This window comes from Chamaea fasciata, unplaced genomic scaffold (assembly GCF_029207755.1).
Source record: "Chamaea fasciata isolate MVZ Bird 193981 ecotype frontalis unplaced genomic scaffold, bChaFas1.0.hap1 SCAF_5, whole genome shotgun sequence".
Lineage (NCBI taxonomy): Eukaryota > Metazoa > Chordata > Aves > Passeriformes > Sylviidae > Chamaea > Chamaea fasciata.
Genome location: NW_027094090.1, coordinates 6841627 through 6863066, shown reverse-complemented (window position 1 = coordinate 6863066; position 21440 = coordinate 6841627). Strand labels below are relative to the sequence as shown.

Below are 21440 nucleotides of genomic sequence, written 5' to 3'. Positions count from 1 at the left end.
GCACATTCCTAGAGAGGAACAAGCACCAGCAGGCACATATATGGTGAGTGCACCTTTGAAGCAGCTTCACTTCCTATTTCAGTGAAAATCCACCTGAGATGGTGATTTTTTCCCTGTCAGCTCTAATCAAGGTCAGGACTGAGTAACTGCTGGGGTTCATGTTCTTCTTCAGCACTGCAGACAGAACCTGCTTGAGATACATTGTGACCTCTGTTGAAGGAAAGAGCAGAACAGCATTTGGGAGGCAACTTGAAGTTTTACCTTTTTCTGAAATTAGTAGGTTTAAAATTCCAGGAGGTTTCGCAGTTTTTGTTCTGGTGATTTTCCCCTCAGGGTTGCTTCAGCAGCTGGATGTACATGTGGATTAGAGGAACCCATAAAACCACAATCTTTACCCTTGCAATTGAGCCATGGTCACCCTGCATTTCCTGGAGCAGGGATGGATACCTTTGCTGCTCATTGCCCCTCTGTCCTGACCTTGGGATCACTTCCAGAGCAGAGCTGGGCCACCTTAGCTACTTGGTCTTTACCCTCAGCAGCCAGAGGTTATATTTAATACAGACGTACTCTGTGTTTATGCCTGTGCCCTTAAAAACAGGAGAGGGAACTGTGCTGGTGCTCTAGCATTTGGTTATTGTATCCAGAAGGACTTTGCAGCCCACTGGCTCCTTTATGTCCAGAGAGTACATAAAGACTCATGGTCTTGACTTGGAGTTTGACAGCAAATCCAACTCAGCAACACCCCCAGTTAAAATGAGACATTCTGCTCCTTCACCTCCATGTCAGGAGAGTGACTTTGTCATCTTCCTGTGGGGCAAAGAGGGAAATTTCCTGTATCCCCTGAAATTTCCAGGTCTACCCTCACCATGAGCATCCTCATGGTGGCATGAGTGCCAGCTGAAAACAAATGAAGGAAAGTGCTCACCCCAACACCTCCCCTCCCAAGGCAAACCTCATCCCAGCCAGTCTGTTCCAGGCCACGGCACAGCAGCTGCCTCTGGTTTTACCCAGTGAGAATAACCCCAGCCTCAGAGAGAAAATACTGATGGAGGGGCAGTGGAACAAGTCAGAGCTTTAACCACAGACATCATGGTGTGGATGCTTCATGCTGTGCATGTTTAAATCAATAAATCAGCACTTTTCGGAGGCCCACACATACTGTCTTTCTTGACTGATCTAATTATTTAAGTGACACCCTTGCATGAGGGCTACTCTAGTGCAATGTGTAGAGATGTTCTATTGCTGGGCAGCATCCACTCTTTTACACCATCACAAGCTGCACTCTTCACCCTAACAGGACCAGGGGGAAAAATCAGCAGAAGGGAGGCTGCCCTATTTCCCAGGGCTTCAGCCTGGCAGGAGCTGCTCTGTCTCCAGCCCCACTGGTGCTCGAGGCCCGTGCTGCCCTTCTCTTCCTCCAGCCGGGGCTGTGCTCGGAGCATCCTCGCTGCTCTCGGCCATCTCCGTTATCATCTCAAGGTGTGCACGCGTGGGCAGGGGGGGTGAATGCCGCCAACCCCGCACCCTTTCTCCCCGCGTCCTTCCATCCCTCCATCCCTTCATCCTCCTCCCGGAGGCGAGGGGGAGCCCAGATGTTGGCAGGCCCGAGCCAGGTTCATCTGTTTCACATGACCCAGCGCCAACTGCTGCTCACTGCCCTCCTCCCTCCTTCCTCCTTCCTCCCCCTCCTCCTCCTCCTCCTCCTCCCTCCCCGGCTCCAGCCTCGCAGCCTCGCAGCGCGGCAGCGGCCGCGCAGGAGCCGGGCGCCGGGGGCCGGCAGGCGGGAAAAGGGAAGAAGAAGGGGGAAAGGAGGGTTCCGGCATCCCGGCAGGGAGGATGGGACGGCCCTAGGAGCGGCCGGGAGCGGAGGGAAGGGCCGCGCATCCCGCGCACCCCGCGGCGGAGAGGCGGGCGATGGATGCGGGGCGGTAGAGCCGCGGCCTGGAGACGCGGTGCGGCGGGGATGCGCTCGCCCCGGGCTCGGAGCTGAGGGGCCGCCGGGGCCGCCGAGGCAGCGGGAGAAGGTAACGGGGTCTTTGTCTGCGGAGGGGAGGCGAGGCGGGCCGGGGCTCCCCTTCCAGCCCCGGCCCCCGGGGAAAGCCCAGCCGCAGTGTGCGGGCTGCTCCACGCCCCCTCCCTCCATTTACCTCAAACGGAGAGAAATGTGGGCAGCAGCTGCTTTGCCTGTCCTTTCCAAAAAAAAAAAAAAAAATAATTCCCAAACCCTTGAATTCGGTGGGCGAGTAACGGAGCCGAGCGCGGCGGCTGGGGGAAGGAGACGGTGTGTGAGGGGAGAGAAGCCGGTGCTGTGATTCCTTCCCCCCTTCCCAAGCAATCTGGCTGCCTGTCCCCACTGACTGCCAAGATGGACTGCTCCTTCCCTTCCCAAATGGCTGCATCAAGTTTAATGCAGAGCCGGGGGCTTCGCTAAGGGGAAAGCTCTCGTCTTGATTTTCCTTTCCCCTGTGCACCTTTTCCTGAGTCGGGTATAGAAAAGTTGCTCCAGATTCAGGGCTAGAAAGGACAATTGTATAGCTCAGCTTCCAAACTGTGCCTGTATGGGAGTGCATCTGCACGCCTCGCAGACTGACTCCTCGTAAGAAGGGTTCTTGGCCGCATTGTTATCCGCTGGCTGCCGGGGAGGGCAGGAGAAAAGTTGTTTGAAACCTCTCCATAAAATTTCCAGGAGAGACAATTGTTTCTAATAATAGCCCTGGCAGCGGTTTAGCAATACAGCACACAGAGATGCGAAGCGATCTAGCAAATCTCTCCCAGGCAAGTCAGGTCGCAGGGAAAGCTGAACTCCCAGCTTGTTGGTTTGGTTTGGGATTGTAAAACATTGTCCTGAACAAGAACGCCGGCACCGCTCGCCCTTTCCACCGGCGAAGGGGGTGTGGTGCCTGTGTGCTGTACTTCATGGGCTCGGCTGCACCGGGCTTTCCCCGTGCCTCGGGTTATCGGGAGAGGCTGGATCCTGGCTCTGCCCAGCGCCAGCTGGATATCGGGGCGTCTCGGACCCGCTTCCCTCTAGATGGGCGCTCGGGGTCTGATGGGCATCCCCCGCCCATGCATGGAGGGGGCTGTTACGGGCGTGGGTGTCTGTGCCATCTTCCCTGCCTAGAATTGCCTGCCAGGCACCAGAGAATTCCCGATGGAGCTAAGCCCATCAAGCTGTTCCCTTTCTCCTTGGGCGATGGCAGAGGGCCCGCCGGAGGGCTGCTGCCTGCACACTCACTCGGACTATGATGCTGACGCTGGCGACGGTGTGCCAGCTCGGCTTAGTGGCTCAGAGCTGCTTGGCTCGACCTCCCTGGCACAAGTTACAGGTGCCAAATATTACTATTTGGAAGGTGGTTTTAAGCATTGGTGCCAGGCAGGTATGTGCCACGCTCTGCAGGAGAGCAAGCTGCTCCTGGGGTGGTTTCTGCAGCCCACCTGTGCTGCCGAGCAAGGGGGCTGTGGCAGAAGCATGAGGAGCTGAGGATTTATTGCTTCTTGGTACAAGAGGGGGTATTTTGAAGGGTCTTCAGCTCAGTACCGCCTTGTGCTGCTGTTAAGGTCAGCTGTGTCCCTCAGAGGCCCAAACAGGCTGAAGGAGTTGGCAGTGCTCATCCATCATGCGTTGTGATCAGTTTCCAGGGAAGGGAGAAGTGCACCAGTGGAGCATAGCACGTGGATTTATGCACATGGAAAATAAACATTTTGTTCTTAGGTGAATTTTTGTTTTAAATGCCCAGGCTAAAAATATGGGATCTTTGAGCATAGATGCATCAGTGAGCCACTCACAACCCTTTTGGGCAAGCTACTCATGTCTCCTTTTAGACTATTTCTGGTGGTTCTGTTGTTGCATGTCTGAACTGGTTATTGCATTAAAAATGCAACTTAATATTTGATGATACCTGTGTTCACAGCATTGGGTTGCTCAGGGCCCTACAGCAATGCAGCATCACTTGGTGCAGAGAGAGATCCTGTCAAACTGTTTAGTCAGGTCAAGAGCTTCAGCTAGTGCACTGGGTGTTGTTAAGAGGGACATAAGACTGGGGAAGACTTCCCTAGTCATGGAATCTAGTCCCACACATCGCAGGTAATTACAGTGGTACATATCCCCTTTGTTGCTACTGTTACTGTGTGAGTAATAACAGAAGGCTTGAATCAATTTTGAGTGCAGCTTAACAGGAAAGCCAAAGTAAAACTGCAGGTATGGATGAAGGAGAAAATGCTGTATTAGGGAGAATCAGAGAGGGGCTGGGGGATCACTCACATCTCAAGATGCAATCTGTTAGGACTGTGAAGGAAGGGTCATGCCCTGCAAGAGGGATGACACGTGGAGAAGGTATTAAGGAGTGTGTTGATCCAGCATTAACCAAATTTGGGATCAGAGCTTAGTGGTGTCCCCTAAAGATGCAGAAAGGTGCTGTATGACCCACTTCTGGTGAGCTGGGTCGCTGGAACAAGCAAAGGCTGCTGTCACTCACAGGGCCACACTTACTCTCAACTCTCAAGAAACTTGGGTTTCTTTTACTCAAAATGCTCTGTGTTTGAGGAAGTCAAGGTTCCTGGTTCTCTGAGCTGCACCCAAAATCTCCCTCTGGGTGGGAGCCATCCCACAAATGCCCATCTCTTGGGAAGCTGGGGGGACATGCTATGGGGTCAACCATAAGAGCAGGTGGCAGTAGCTCCCTGAGATCCCCATGCCTCATCACAGGATGGGGTGCACAGCTGGCTCCCAAGGTCACTCAGCAATGCCAATCTCCAGTTTTCCTTGCTGGCTTGCTCCTTCCAGCAGCTGGAGAAGAGAATTGCCCTGCAGCCCCAGTGCAAGCAGAGCATGGCAACCCAGCAGGCAGCAAGGTCTGACAAGGTTAAGCTGTGAGGGAATTGCTTACAAGCCTACTTCAGCTCCAAATCCCAGGTTGTCCCAGCCTCTCTCAGGTTCCTTAAGCCAGCAGTGCATTGCCCAGCATGGCCTCAGGGACCATGGCAGCTGACAACATCCACTGAAATTTCTTCTGCTCCCAGACTTATAAAAACTTAATTCCTGGCCCTCCTGTAAATCTCAGCATGTGCAATATCCTAGAAAGCCACAATTTTGTGAGGCTGCACACTGAGTTAGGGCCCCTGTCTTCTTTTCTGGGGATGAACCTTGTCAAGGACCAAAAATTACTTTGATTGTTTTTCTCTCTGATCTGACACTGAGAGGGGACCGCAGACAGATATTTGATCATTCTGAGCTTCTGGGAGTACTTTCATGTTGTTGAATCGCAAGCACACAAGTTTTTATCCTGTCTTCCTCTGCTCCAAGCCACCTTTGCACTCCACCTGCTCACGAGTCGATGTCAGCCTGAAGGTTTACTCCTTGCCTGTGTTTGGCTCTAGTAGGGTGCCTGCCAAAAACAGTAGATGACTCTGATGTACCTCCCCTTACCAGTGCATCTCTGCTTCACAGCTGTGTGGTACCCCGCTGAGGCCCCAAGTCTCGTGCCAGATACCCTGGGTGCCTTTTTGTGGGGTGAGGTGGGATTTCAGCCTTTGCCCTGCCTTAAAGTGGAGAGGAGGCCAGAGGAGCTGGGACCATCTGATTTCCAGCACCACCAACAATGTTCTTGTTTACAACCCACTTTGCTCCTTTCCTAACAGATAGACAATATTTCTGCTGTTTTCCTGAGCTTCTCTGTGACATTTTCATGAGGTGGAGAACAGTTGCTGCATCCCCACCGTCAAGAAAAGATCACTAGTGGAAGCTAAATGATCTCTTCACCATCTGCCTGCACTGGTGGGATGAGGTGTGATTTAGTGTAGTAATCTTTGGGAAAAGTCATTGAGGCAAAAAAAAAATAAAAAAAAAGTAGGCAAGTTGACTTTTTGTTACTCAAACTCACTGTAAAAAGGTCCAATGAAAATCTCCTGGAAAGCTACACAACAAAAAGAGGTCGATATTCTCATTTTGGCTAGAGAAATCCTTTTGTATGTACACTTCCACACGTAACACCTAACATTTTGACAATGGCTGTCAGGCTTGCCAACCCACTAGGCTCAGGCTCTAGTGTTTAGATTATTTATTTATTTTTCTTCTTAGAAGTCTCCAGACCTCCCAATCAAAATAAACCCACCCTTGTTTGGGTTTCCTGGCCGTGTGGGATTGAACGTGGCTGCAGCTGTACCACACACGCTGTAAGCAGTGCTGGCATCCCATCCTTCCCAGCTGATATATTTCACACAGGGAAGTGCTTTGCAGATAGTGGAGCAGCCACAAGCTGATCCTGGCTTTATGCAGGACAAGGAAGGGATGGAAAGCTGCTGCATCAAGGGAGCAGCTTGGAAAGGTAGCGCAAAATCTGAAGCTGAAATGTGGCACCTGTCCTAGAGAGGGGAGTGTGGATTGAGCTTTTTCCACATTTAAACATGGTTTTCCCCCTTGCTCTGCATGGGGAATGTCTCTCTTGGCTACTCCCACCCAGGGTTTTGTGAAAACACCCATCATCCCAACACGTGGCTGCCACGTGTGTGCTCACACACTCATTTCCTGGTGAAGTGGGGCACGCAAGGGGACAGGGATGATTTAGGGGATGTGTAATCAAACACAGTGCTTCCTTTGTGCACACACGCATCCTCCCCCAGCATGGAAGCATGCTGGAAAATAAATTTGCACCGTCCTCCAATTCTGAGCTGCAAAATCCAAAAGAGAAAAAAATTCTGTCTGAAGTGGTCTGGGCTCCCTGGGATGTTTTGCATCCCTTCTGGGGTGGTTATGCAGTCAATGAAAGTGTCACCTGAGCTTGTGCTGCAGGAGGTGGTGAGAATTGGGAAAAGAGACTTGTTCCTCGTCAAGACCAGGGAGAACTGGAGGGAAGCACCGAGTCTGCTTTGCCTTTGTGTTGCACCATGGAATGTGCCTTCTGAAATGCTCTGGGAGTGACAATGGCAATTCTGAGGGAAATCTACAAATCCAACGGTGCTGAGCTGTGTCCTCACTTTCTCAGTCCCCTCTCACAGGCACAGCTGATTGTGTACATAGCAGAAGGCTGTTCCAGAATGAGTATTGAATCCTGGGAGCTTAGGGCCCAGGAGTATTAGATCTAGCTGCTGAGTTTGCAGACATTGCATCAGGCCGTTCCCTCTTCTCTTCATGTCCTTAGCTCTTCTGCATCGATTCTTCATAGTACTAAAGAGCTGCTGAGTTTAGCTCCAGAAAGGAACATCCTTCCCTGGCTCTTAATAAGCAGAGGTGAAAAACAGCTTTGTATTGTGTTTATTCCAGGTCTCTCCTATGCAGAGGTTATAGACCTTCCATATTTAGTATGTCATGAGATGCCCTGATGCAGAGATGACCTGGTCTTGCTGCACCAATAGCCAAAGAATTCTCAATACAGGTGATGCAATATCCTGGCATTATTCAGGCAGTGAATGGGGGTATAAAAGCACAGGCTGAGTCCTGAAAGTAGTTTTCCCTGCTTGAGCCCTGAGTGGGGCTAGTCTGAGCTCTAGTCCTCACCAGACGCACAAGTGTTCAGCATCAGGGGCTGTCAGGACTGGAGAAGGCAGGTTGGACCCCTTCTCCCCCCTCATCCAGGGTGTGCAGGCAGAGCCCATGGGAAATGTCCCAGCCCTGCAGCCCCAGCTCTGCCCCACTCAGCAATGGACGCACCTGGGGGCTAAGCAGGAGCAGAAAGGGACAAACCAGACTTCTGCAAGCAGGACTGGTTTCTGAAAACACCTGCGTCTCTGAGGATGAGTCAGCTGCTTGTCATCTGAATGTGCTCTGCATCTCACCCTGTCCTGCCTGTGAAACCCAGCTGGGGGATGATGCCCACCCTGCACTGACCCTGTCAGCTGCTGCTGCTCAGGCAGAACTGCTGGCAGCTGCCCAGCCTGGGCACAGCCACAGCCCTGGCTCTCCACATCCAACGTGTGTCAAACCTGCTGATTAGCAGTGGCTGCAAACAACCCGGTGACATATTTTCCCACTGGAAGCATATCAGTTCTCGGAGTGTTATTCAAAACAAGAAGGATAAAAAAAGAGAGCAAACAACAGTTCCGTACACAGATTAACATTTTACCTTTTTTTTTTTTTCTTTCACATCTGGAATGACTTTTGTAAGTGTGTTTTCTATTGTGTGTTATATATAACACTGCTCAGTGCTCTCTATTGACCTGCTCTGTTACAGTACCTGAGTGATGCACTGCCCAGTGCCTTGGCTCCATTGATCAGCCCAGCACTACTCACACCTCCCAAGACTCAATGATTCAGTAGGTACAAAACACTCAATGAGCACTAAAAGGACACTTCAAGCCATAAATCTTAATTTGTCCTTTAAAAATATTTCACACATACTATCACTTCCACTGCCTTGGGTCACTTTGGTCATCTTCCTATGAACCCACATTGATTTTTTTTTCCCAGCAAATCACATTAGTTTCAATAGCAAATAAATCCTCCTGTTTTCTTCTATAACTAAACGAAACCTCCTGTGAATGTGTTCCCAGAAGAATTGGATCCTCTCATGTAATTACACCCTGTCTGCATGCACAAACAAGTGATATCTGGAACATTTTGCTGAAAGTATGCCATGTTTTAAGTGTGAAACTGTACAAAAAGTTAAAATTTTATGTGTGTTTAGAAGGAATTTAAAAAGTCACGTGTAGGAGAGATTAACAGACATTATAACATATTTTGGAAAAATAATAATAATAATAATCTATTGCCATGTACTTTTTTGCCACATGGTCATTATCTTATGATGAGTCAAAGTGCTTGCTGCAGAATATAGTAGGGAATGAACCAGAAGGTGACCAGGAGTCCCTGCAAAGAAGCTGATGTGATTTATAAAAGGCTTCAAAGTCCATCATTGGTAAAGGATTTCCCTCACAGATAATTTAGATCATTTTCCTTTAGATCCTGCTGTGTTCTTTGTGCATAGCAGAGTGAACGCAGAGCTCTTCCAGGGGAAGCAAGACCCTCCCAAGGCATATCTTGGTTTTCCTGAAGCACAGGTATGCCCAAAAGTTGATGAAGCACCTATCCCAGGACCACTCTGCTTGTCCCTGTGCAAAGACACCAGAAATCCTTTATCCTCTTTCCCTCTGGGCCTCCCATTTTAGCTCTGCTGTTGATATTTATTTATTTGGGCTGCATTAGGGACTGGCAATCCAAATGATGGATCACAGCTCTCATATGCAATGTGCAAACATGGGATGAAACTGCAGAACTTGCCTTAGAGGGATTATTTTCCAGAAAATGAATTTACCCTGGGGGAAATAAAAAAAAAGAAAAGCTCACCAAATAAAGATGTTCACAGAGTTTGGCTGAGCTGAGTTGGATCAGAAAAAGTTTATGTGCAGGGCAAGTTATTTTGGATGTTAACTGGGAAGTTGGCAGCAAGGTAGATTGTCTACCTGTTGTCTTATTAACAGAGCTATGAGAGGGACTGCTTTTTTGCAATGTTTTTTTCTGGTGATAGTGGCAGTTTTTCAGTCTTTGGGCATTACTTTGGCATGCAGAGGAGTAGCATAGTCCAGATGAAGTCCCAAGGTCTTTAAGGTGGGATGAGGCTGTGGGCTGCCCTTGCCATTCCCCTTCAACCCTTTGACTGTAGTGGTTTCAAATGGATCAAGTGATGTGTTGTAAAGTGGTTTCACTTTCTGCTGCACGTGCAGAAAGGCTGTAGGAGCAACATGGGCTTCTCAAATAAAAGAGGAGGAGGCAGCTACAAGATCCCAATTTGAGGCAAAGTATTAACAGCTCTGGCATGTTCTTGACCTAAAAATGCTGGCCCGAAGCAGGTGACCGTGTTGAACCACCTGCACAACTGACCAGCTGAGTCAAGGTTTATCAAAACACACTTCTGCTGTGTGCAGAAGGGGTTTCAAATCTGTAAGGTTTAAGACATCTGTGACCACTGAATACTCTAGCCTAAAAATAATAAATTGTACTGAAGACTGTGTAACCTCCTTGTGGTCGGCCTCAGCCCCAGAGCTCAGAGGATGCTCTGACCAACCAGACCAAAACTCCTACACTCTCCACTCCTGCCTTGTAAATAGTGGGGATAATTCTTGGAAGCTGGTATATTTTTAAACTGGCAAATGGTTTATTTCCTTGCCAAGAAAGGGAAGGAAAAGAGTTACAGGGGGGAAGGAGTCAAACATAGTAAAAAGTCTGCATTGGGAATGCCCTCTCCTCCTGCCTCAACATCAGAAGGCAGGGAGGGTGCAAGAATTTCTGCTTCCCTTTGTATTTGAAAAGATTCAGATCTGTATTATTTTCAAGAAAGAAAACAATACGTGACCTAAACCAGCACAGCCTCCATTCTAGTGAGGAAGCTGGTCTGTCCAGGAAAGGACTTTCTTATCTCAGGATATAACTGCAATCAGGCCATTGAGGCCGGCTGCACTCAGAGCAGTAATTTAGGCATCTGCTGGGTAATGCCCTGCTTGGTTTAAAACGTGGTGTTGAAATTAGATTTCGTTCTGACTACACGGCTCAAGTACCAAGTGTTTTGAGGTTAAGACACGGCATTCCCGGCTTTAAAGTTCGCCTGAGAGTTATTGCTTGATGTTGTAAATGGACTTAAGGACTGGAGGAGACGGTTTTTCATTTCAGCCCTGATACAGTAAGCCACTTAAACACTTGCTTATGTCACACTGAAATAAAGGGGATTTATGGACACAGCTATGGGCTTTGCTGAATCAGAGCATTTTTGCTGAGCGCTGTTTAGGGGAAGCATGAAAAATAACCTGTGCAGATGTCCCAGGGTGATGCCAAGCCTGAGCAGGGCTGGAAAGCACTGAGTGGAGGAAGCGAGGAGCCCCTGGGCAGGCCAGGAATTCTTTTGTCAGCTCCTAAGACAAAACAGGGAAGTCACCAGGTCACTCAACCTGTAGCTTGCCTTAATTTTTTGTCCCATCGCTCCCTGTCGGCATCCACACAATGGCTGGGTTGCGCCATCCATTCCCGTGGCGCTTCCAACAGGGTGACACCATGGCTGACACCATCCCACCTCCCTTCTCGAGGAGGGCTCTTGCTTTCTAATTACTGAAGCTGTTCTCCTCTCTCCTGACAAATGAACAGAAACGGTTGCATCACTTGAGGCAACCCCTCTTAAACACATCCCTGTGCAGATCCCCCACGTGATGGGTAATGTCAAGCACCACTCCCTTCACGTGGGATAGGAGAGGATTTTAAGACCTGTATCTGTAAACATGCTTTTGACAATTCTGCCTCCGTTCACTAATCCATTGGAAAGGACATTAATTTTTCAAGGAGTGGGATAAAGAAGCTCTCAGGGAAAGCCAAAGGCCTCGCACGCGATACATTCCTCTGGTCCTATCAAACCTGTGTGGGGTGCTGCATCATTGTCAGCTTCTGTTTTCTGGCCAGTCAATCCAGCTATGGACTGTGCATGTATTTCACAGAGCCTCAAAGCACTTCCATAATAGGGAAACCCACACTGCTTTGGAAGGTGAAGTCTGGCTAAGCATCAGCCATTGGCTACTTCTCTTCCTATCACCATCATCCATACCTACAGCGTATTTCTGTGGCCTTTCTCCTCAGCTTCAAAGATCCATTTGCCACCAAGTTCCCTTGAAACTGAATACTTAAAAGGTTGTTCCTGTTTATTTGAATATGCAACATCTTGGTTTTCTTACCAAAGTACTGCTAGAAGGTGACAAATGCCCGAGCATACAGCTGGGATACCCCTCCTAGGAGAAAAAACAACTGTCTTAGAGCTAACCTCTCCCTCTCCAGAATGGCAAATAGCTTTTCCCATAAGAAATAATAGCATGAACAAATTTGAATGAAAAAGTGTTGTCTAATGTGTTCCTACTTCTTCATACCTGATTCCTGGAAATGTTCAAGGCCAGGTTGGATGGGGCTCTGAGCAACCTGATCTAGTGGGTGGCATCCCTCCCTGTGGCACAAGGGCTGGAACTAGATGGTCCTTAAGGTCCCTTCCAACCCAAACCATTCCATGATTTTGTACAACTCATTTCAGAGAGCTCAGCTCATGTTCTGAACTTCACTGCTGACCTTGGCAGACAGGACAGGCTACAGGGACCTCTGCTCACAAACCAGGAGTAATGGGCAAAATTAAAATAATTTTTCTGCCTCTTGAAAAAAACCAGTAACACAAACTATTCACCATTCATCTAGGAAAGATTTGTGGAAATAAATAGTGGAAATGAGGATTGTATTGAGGAACAGTTTCTTCTGACTGTCTCACATCCTCAGAGCTTCTAGCCACTGAGCCACAGGTGCCTCAGATATTGCCCATCTTAGTGAAAAGGAAGAGCAAGGAAGTGAGTATGTGTGAGGGCTTTGGGCTTGGAACAGAGGATGGCATGAGCAGTGCTGCAGACCGTGGTATGTGCTCACCAATGCAGGGCAGTGGGCAAGCCCCATGGCTGGCTCAGATCAACCAGATTTGCACCAACAGTTACCTTCCTCCTCTTCAGTAGGTATTTTTCCCATTGAATCACACCTAAAAGACCAGATTTAAACATTGGAACAGGCTTTCCAGGGAAGTGGAATCACCATCCCTGGAAGTGTTTGAAAAATGAGTAGGTGTGTCACTTCACAATATGGTTTAGTGGGCATGATGGTGTTTGGTTGAAGGCTGGGCCTGGTGTTCTTGGAAGTCTTTCCAACCTTAATGATTCTGTGATTTTATAACTGGAAAAACAAGCAAGCACCAAGGGCAGAGCCCAGCCACCGCTCCTCCTCCTCCTTGTGTCCCCTCTCCTAGGTCCCCACCAAGGGTCAGCCCCATGGCTCAGCTCTGCACACTGTCTCACAGCCATCCTCATCCCAGCCGCCATCAGTGATATTTATTAGGCACAGATGCAGACCAGCGATGGGAAGGATGCTCTGCAAACACATGACATTAAAAAAAAAATAGTCCATTCCTCCAGGGTCCTGAAGTGTGAGTGTAGGACAGGAGATGGCAGATGGATGCAGGGACATGAAGAGGCAGTGCTGGTCAGTGCGACAGGCAGCTGTTTGCCAGACTGGCCCCAGTTCAGCAAAGTGAAGTGCTGCCACATGCACAAAGCTGTGCAGATGTCAAAAACACGCTGCTTTTCCTCCCTCCCTCTCTCGGCAAGCTCAGGAGTTGCCAGGATGAGAAGGCAGTAAGAAGTGGTCAAGTGGGAGCAGGATGTTTAATCTAAGAGTTTACTGTAATCAGTGGGCTGTCATCTCTCCCTATCTCCTTTCAGCGGCTCTGTCCAAACAGTGGACAGAGTGACACAGATTTTTGTGAATTCAGCACAGTAATTGCCTCCCATACAGGCAGTGAGCGTTTAGGAAAGATTCTGCCTCCAATTATAATTTCTGATGTGACTCAAAGAAGAAAACGCTGTATTCTTCTTTATTTCTGCAGTCACTGACTAATGAAATGTGCCACGGATATTTATAGAACTGACATTGTAAATAGCATTTACATTTGGTGCCTCTGAGTTATTTAATGTGACGGTGCTTTCACCAGGAGGGGTTTTTCATTTTGAAAGGGAAAGGTTCTCTTTGGAGCCGTTTCCTCCCATCACCTTGGCTATTTGTGTTGGATGGAGCAGTTCTGTGGGCAGTTGTGATAATTTGGTGACAAAGTGTTGGGTGTACAGGGATTAGCTGAGCCTTGTGAAGGTTTTGGGGCTGTGTCACAGACAGTTTACAGGATTCTCTGAGACAATGTTTGAGTTACAGTGAAGATGAATAGAGAGGAGGGCAGTCATCAGAGCACTTCATGGCATAAAGCAAAACAACCGCCAGCCTGTCTTCCCTAGGAAGCCCGTTGTGTAAATATTTGGGTAGAAGCCTCCAAAGGAGATTTAAAGTCTTGTGATAAAGGTAACTAAAACGTCCTTTCCTTGAGAAAAACAGCTGCAATTCAGAAGATCCCATGAGTAACCACAAGACATATTTCCTTTCTGTAGCATCTCTGTATTGGAGTAAACAAATGTGTATGTCAGGCCTTGCTGTCACTGATGGACCTCAAAACATTTTGCAAAGGTCAGGATCAGTTTTTTCATCCTCAAGGTGCAGAAGCCAAGGAGCAGAGAAAGAATGCATGACCTGTATACAATGTGCCCTCTGCAGACTACTCCAGCTCTTCAGCCACACAGACACGTTGTTTCAGGTCTTCAGGTGCCTTACAGGCAGTATATGTGTTTGGATATTGAAGATATATTATCCCTTTACATACTCACGTAAATTAACAACAGAGCTTTTTAAAAGCACTTGTGCTCAGTTCTTCAAGTACTTGGGGGGTCATGCTGCATGTGCAGGCACTAAAAGAAGTGGCAGATTTTCAGAAAAAAAATATGACTTACTGAGCTGTGTTGGGGGGGAAAAATGTGCTCTGCATTTCTGTGCAAAATTTCCATCTGAGTTCGTGTTAAGTCTGGCCCACAAGATGCTTGTGGCCCATATTCACATCCAGCACATGCAGCTCACTGCCATATGGGTGAACTGTTAGCACTCAGGAGTGGGTAACACAATCCCACCTCTTCACATGTCTTGAGAAGCTTTGGAAATCTTAGGGATTGGTGTGGATACAGCATCCTGGCAGAGCTGCAGCTGAGTGAGCAGCAGGAATAGCTGGAGAACTCAACTAGGAACTATCTCACCTCACTTGAAATGTTTGAGTGTTCTCTCTGCTTTAAGCATCAAGGGCATCTCAGCTGTAAGGCTGAACTTGGCTTTTTAATTTCTGGAGTTAGGGAAGAGGGTTCTTGTCCTCCAGAAGGAAAGTGGGGGATTGTGTTGGTGCAGGAAATCTGATTGAGCTCACTGTGAAAACCAGGACTTGATCAGGACTTAACTCCTCTGTTTCCCTGCCACATCAAGTGTCCTCCTCTTCTGTCAGATACCCTTCCATCCCTTCCTCTTCAACCATGGTTTCTTGTCCCTTTGCTGGAATTCTGTTTTTTCAAGGTGAAGGAAAAGCTATGCCTTTGTGCCTCTTAGTTCAAGTTCCTCTTAGCTTAGTTCTCCCCATCCTACTCTGGGTAAGAGCCTTGGGAAAGGAGAACCTCAGTTCGGTCCTGTGGTCTCCCTCCATCCAAACTCTGGATACTCTCAGCTCATTTTGGTGACCTCCTGCTCCCATCCATAGGGCTTTGGTGTTGCTTTCCCTTCTCTGATTGCACAGGGAAGCAGAAAGCATTCCCTGACTGGTTTTGCAGGAGCCAGCAACAGCCCCATGCACGGCATTGCAGCAGATAGTGCAGAGCAGCCAATTTGCACAGTGTCAGAGGCAGTCTCTTTTACCCAGACAGACTGTGCTAAATCAGGGCCTTCTCGCTGTGCTTTGAAATGTTCCTGTTCCTTGCTCTGACGAACTAGCAGAGTTTGTATTGATCCGACAACGCAAAAAAAGCACATAATGTGGGCTTCAGACACCTGGTGGAATAATAAAGCAGAAAGGAGGGAGGGCAGGACCATCATATTTTAGCTTATATCAAGTAGGAAACCTGTCTCTACCTTCTTTTCTTTTCTCTTGGAAAGCACTGCTCATTTCTAAGGCAAATGAAAAGCCCCTGGCTGGAGGAAGGAAACGCTGTAGCAGCTCTCAAACCTGTGGACCTGCTGAGCTTCAAGGGATGTTCATGAAAGGCCTTTCAATTAGTCAACCATCATGTGCTGCATTTCAGAGCTTTGCTTTATTCAGATATTTATTCATGTTCCTAGCTGTTTGCATTTGGGATTTCTTTTAGCAGTGAAAGCACTAAGGGGTTATGAAACTCCAGGCTGGAAAAGCATAGAGAGCTAAAGAAGCTCCACATGGGAAGCAAACACTTTGCTGAAACACTACAGCACGAAGTCAGATATCTCAGAAAATGTTCCCTCTTCCCCCCTTCACCTTCTTTTATTCATATTTCAACTTTTTTATAGCCAATGGAGCATAACACATGAAAGTGGGACTGTGTTCCCATCCCTGCCATTGCCACAATGAACTCACTGCTTTATCTCTTCCCTTGGGTAAACTCATATTTAAGCTGGAATATCAGTGCATATTCCCCATCTTGGAGATGCAGTGGATATGTGACAGTAAGAGGATGAGGAAGATGTCAAAGCACAGCTCAGGCACTGAGTTTTATCTGCTGGAGAAGCCCAGTGAAGGAACCTTGCGGTTCCCCATTCCTGTGTGAACATGACCCACACGATTCTTCAAGCAGGAGAAACCATTGCAAAGCCCTTCTGTGAGCCTCTGGCATAGCTTTACAACTGAGCTGAAAGCTGTTTAATAGTGAGAAATCTCGCTCACCGAGTAATACACCTTAGGAGAGGCCATATTTTGCGTAACATTTCTTGCTGGAAGAAATTCTCGTAAGACAATTTATTGCCATGGCGGTAACTGGCTGACATTTATGAGAAACCTTGTTTTACAAGGCTTTCCTTTGGCTGCAATGCCAGGGCTCCAGTTGTGCTGATGAAAGAAGAGAAGGAGAGTGATGTTGTTTGGCGTTCAGGATACTCAGAGGTGTGTTGATGTGAATAACAAAAAGGGGTAAATTCTGCGTGAATTGCATGGGATTGTGCCTTCCAGAATTGTAAATTGTGGGTGAGTTGAAGGGAAAAGCTCATTTTGACTGAAGTTTTCTCATAATAAACTATGCATCTTCAGTGGCCAGCTTGAGGTTCAATAGAGTTGTTGGAATATTTAATCTTTGTTCTGTGGAGGGGCTGGGTAAGACTCACTTCAATCTGGTAGCAGGAAGGGGAGAGATGGGTGTGGGACAGAGCTGTCAAGAGGGAGGACAGAAGCACCCAGAAGAGGCTGCTGGGCTCATGTGCTGAGAGACAGCAGGATGAGGGTGACGCTGCTGGAGATGGCTGAGGTTGCAGATCCTGTGGCAATGGCCACATAATGCCTGGATTCTTGAATGGGCAAAGTTGATGGTGGAGCACCCACCACTGCCTCCTGGATGCCAGCACATCCAGCCCCATCAGCCACAGGAGCAGCTGATTTTTAACCCACAGAGCTGAAGCAGAAAGCTGAGCTGTCCTCAGTTAACCCCCCCAAGCACACTTCCCACCGTCTGCAAGGCAGCTTTGTGTCAGGGGCTCAGCTCAGCTGGCACTGGTGGGAAGAGGTAATGGATGAGGGCAGGAATGCCCAGGATGCTGCAGCACTCATGTCTCCAGCAGTCTGTGACCCTCCCCTGCCAGGATCCTGTGGACTCTCTGCTCCCTTCTGGTGATACTTTAGGACTCACCATGGCAAGAACTATTACTAAATTGAACTAGGGATCCATGTAAAGCACAGGAAGGTGCCTTGGTTGGGGGTGGTGGGTCCCTGGGGGGCTAAGCTGAGCTCTGGGGCTGCACTGGGTCTGTGCCAACATGGGTCCAGGTGTGCGTGTGTCGTAGGGCAAGCCCACACTGGGGGGGCTGCCTGTGTGCTGCCTAAGTCGTGCTGAGAAAGGGATTTCCAAGAGCCAAAGAGGCTTAAGGCTGCCCATATCCCATTAACAGATAGTGGGATTGTGCCTGTCTCTGAAGGGCTTTGTGGTTCTGAGCTGGGATCTGTAACTCTGCAAAGCGATGTTGCTCCTCACTCATGGTGCTCTATGCAAGAGAGGGCTTGATGCACTGTAGAGAAATTCCCTCAGACCACAGCTCATTTATTTCTTAGGATCCCAATCTATGGACCTTGGAAATCTTATATAAGTCTTGTACACATTATAGTTTTATTGATACTATTGTTAACTGTTGGAATAAACTGCTGGTGTGGAAGCACCTTTAGACCAGTACAATGATGTCACAAGTGGTTCCCGTGGTACATCTTAAATAGGATACTCCAAGTAGGACAAGTCCATTTCAGGATTCAGAGACAAACAAGCACCTGGTGCTATTCCAGGGAGCAGCATCAGCATGGCCCAGGGAGGAGCCTGGCTCCACAGTACCTGTGGCACGGCTGGATCACTGCTGTTGAGGGGCTTGGGGAAACTTGCCTGGATAGCTCCTCTGCCAGCCAAGTCAGCTGCAGAGGTGAAGGCTTCAATATGAAGCATCAGGGCCTCTGCTGCAAACCACCCCCTGCCCCCACTGTACACACTGGAACACCCTCCTCCTGGCAGCTGCAGCCAAGCAGGCACCAGACACTGCTCCATGACAGCTACCAGGGTGGCTTTTCTTTTTCTTCTTTTCTTTACCCTGGTGCCAAAAGAAGGGGGATTAATTTAAAAAGAAATAAATAAACACAAACCAAATGGACTGCATCGAATGAAAGGCTCCAATTTGTGCTGGGGGAGGCCAGCAGCCATGTGCTGAGCTGTAACATCAAGCACCCTGACACACGTTCCTCTCCTCTCTTGCAGATGACAGAGGGTCGCAGATGCCAAGTGCACCTCCTTGATGACAGGAAGCTGGAGCTCCTTGTTCAGGTAGGAACTGCACTTTTCATCATTTGATAGTTTGCTACAGCAGCCATGGGTTGTCACCAGGGTGGGGGGAGAAAAGGGTTTTCAGCTGGTTTTCTCAGCAGCTTCACGCTGTGATTGCCTGCAGAGCTCAGGGAAGCTGCAGTAGTGCTGCCTGGGAAGGATCTGCAAAGGCATATCTGTGAGAAGGACTAAATCAAGACATATTTTTACTTCATTCTGTGCCAAAACTGTCCCAGTCCTGTCCAATGCGATAGAAAAGCACCTCTGGTCATTTTTGACACTGTTATTATATCACTTAACTATGTTTTTGATGCACTGCTTAGCTATGGGAAATGCATTGCATCTGCTTAAAATACCTCCAGCTTCTCTGCCTGCCATCCTGAATTGCTGGGTTTCAGTGCTGGGCTCCACACCAGAGGGGACTGTGCCCATGCTCCCACATGAACTGGGAACATAGTTGGCAGCAGAAGATGCTGTGGTGGTCATGCCACAGGTAGGCATTTCTTGTAGGTTCATGTGTGAAACACAAATATGTATTAAAATTAGTCCATGTTCCATCTGCCTTAGTTTTTACTTTTGAAAAAAAGAAGAAAGACTGGAAACAATGAGAGTCTGGTAAGGATGGGCTGGTGAAAGCTGGAGCATCCTACACTTCCCTGACAATTTTGGCTCCCATCTCAGAGATCCCCAATGGGTTAATAACAAGAATTAGAAGAATGTCTTTCCTTTTACAAAGGCTGCCACAGGCAGCTAAAGCAGCAGGAAATGAAACTTCCCATAGCACCCAAATGCCCTGCCTACAGCTGATAAGATGGGAGGGGGGGGGCAGGATCCTCCCCAGCAAATGTGAATGGGGATGGCTGAAGGAGACTTGAATCGCCGGAAGCACATTCAGCCTCGCTTTCTGGAAAGTTACTTAAAAATACCATTACAAAACTGTTAATGGGTAGTGTTTTTTAAGCACATAGTCATCTAGGAGGTGAAATCCCTCAGCTGCCTCTGACAGTGTGTTCAGAGAGTGCCTGGGTAACCATGAGTCAGGCCAGTGGTGGAACAAGAACAGCTAAATCAAGGTGACTAATTAAAACACAACACCATACCAATGGTCTCTGCATAGGCTGCACCAAGTTCTCTGATGCTTTGCAGCTGGCTGCGGGGAAGTTTAGTCACCTTCATCACAAGGACACAGCACTTGGCTTCCTATTTCATCTAAATGCCTTTTCAAATTTTTCTTAGTTCAATTAAAAATTAAAATGGATTATTGGAGAAGAGCTCTGCTAAAGCACTGCTCAGTATATTAATAATCACAGCTTAAAATATACTGCAGGAAATCTATGTGAGCTGCCCTGGCCAACCTATTTATTTGGGGTTTGATCAATGACACTAAAAAACCACAGGAAAATGACAGCCAAGGAGGCTGGTGTGGGAGGATGTGTCCACTTCCAAGGGAGCAGAAACGGTGTTATGTCACGTGGTATTATGTTTTTTTAAGTGTTTGATCACACCTTCAATGGAATTCCTTGTAATCAATATAGGGAGCAAATTGCTCTGTAAATCACACTAACTAGTTTGCAAGTGACCCATGGTTGAGTTTTATTAGTACAACAAATCGTTTTGCTGTTTCCAAGTAATGTGTGAATGGGGGAAGCCGGGAGGGTGATGATGAAAAATTCATGCCCAGAAAAAAGCAGTAACCTCTGTTGCATGCAGTTCTCAGATCTCTGAGTACCCCCATGCCCCCATATGTACAGGAGTGTCCACTGAGGCATTTCAGATGCTTTTCTGGCTTGATGACAATGCTGTTAGGTAGCTTCTAGTCAGGGTGAAATCACTTTTATGTGGAGCAGATGAAGAGGAGAGTGGATGTTTTGGACTTGAGTATGTCTTCAGTATTGATACTCTCTGCAGACATGGGTACAACACTTTGGTTTGCCTGCCTGTAAAGCACAGGCAAAGCCACCAGCTTTGGGGTGGTCCTGGAGCTGCTCCACTTAGCAGGAGTGGGCTGAGCTTACCAAGATGAGCAGCTCTTTGTCCCAGTGGACTGGGCTCCCTCTGGGAGCAACATGTACTTTGCTAGGGGAAATCTCACCAGCTGACCCACATTGTTTTTATCTTATCATGAGATTTCAGATAAAAGTTGTTTTGTAAGCTCTGAGCACCGTTGTTTTTATTAGTGTTACCTTATCTTGTAGCTGAATTGAACTAGAAGCTGTAAATAAAATGTTCATCCAAGCCCAAGCTTCTGGCTGTCACTTCAAAGCTGTGCTTTTCTGTGGGTGTCTTGCCATGGGCTGGAACAGAGGGCTGGTTTGCTGGGTTTTACCATGAACGAGGTTCCTCTATAGCTTTGTTGGGGCTCAAGATCTAGACCCCCCTTTTCCCATCTCTATCTGCCCATGGAAAAAGTAACTATCCCTCTTTTTAATAAGACTCCTTTAAGTACTGGAAGGCTACAGTGGGGTTTCCCTGGAACTTTCTCTTTTCCAGGCTAAACAACCCCAGATCTCTCCTCCTTTCTTCATGGGATGGGTGCTCCACCCCTCTGATCATCTTTGGGGTACTCCTTTTTGGTGTAGAGAAAAAAACAGAAGAAGGTTGGGTCTGATTGAAGGAGAGAGCTGGGTACAGCTCCCTCAAACGCATGCAGGAGGGCTCCTGGAGCATCTTGAAACAGCTTTGGCCAGTGATTCTGGGGAGCTGAAATTATTTCCTATCTTGCCTGAAGTGCTGCTGGGCAAAACCAGATGCATCTGGGAATAATTGGGGTGTTTGCAAGAAGCAGAGTATTAAGCAAATATACTCCCTTTCTGTCTGTGAATTAGCTGTGATCAGACTAGGGGGTTTATGCATATGTCATTTGAAACATATCAATTGGTGGATAATGAAGACCATACCCCAGGCTGCAGGAGGACAGGGAGTGGATTTGGTTCTTCTGCTCACAGGAGTCAGCAGTGGCTCACTGTGACACCTCTGCCAGGCCAGACTGAAATGTTCCAACACCACAAATTCCTTCCCAGAACTGCAAAACCCGCTCTGACAGGCCACACAGCTATTGC

The 21440-nt window shown here is 48.0% G+C and overlaps 1 protein-coding gene across 7 annotated transcripts in view; it reads left to right on the top strand.

Annotated features, from left to right (window-relative positions):
* FRMD4A (FERM domain containing 4A) overlaps positions 1-21440 on the top strand; it is a 357979-nt gene that overhangs the window by 213731 nt on the left and 122808 nt on the right. For 6 of the 7 annotated variants that reach the window (XM_066182742.1, XM_066182743.1, XM_066182745.1 and 3 more), the window contains one exon: positions 18316-18381. In XM_066182742.1, the coding sequence (XP_066038839.1) occupies positions 18316-18381 (66 nt within the window). Of the gene's footprint in view, positions 1-1940; positions 2025-18315; positions 18382-21440 lie in introns of those variants that run through there. The other variant, XM_066182747.1, reaches the window with a different exon arrangement.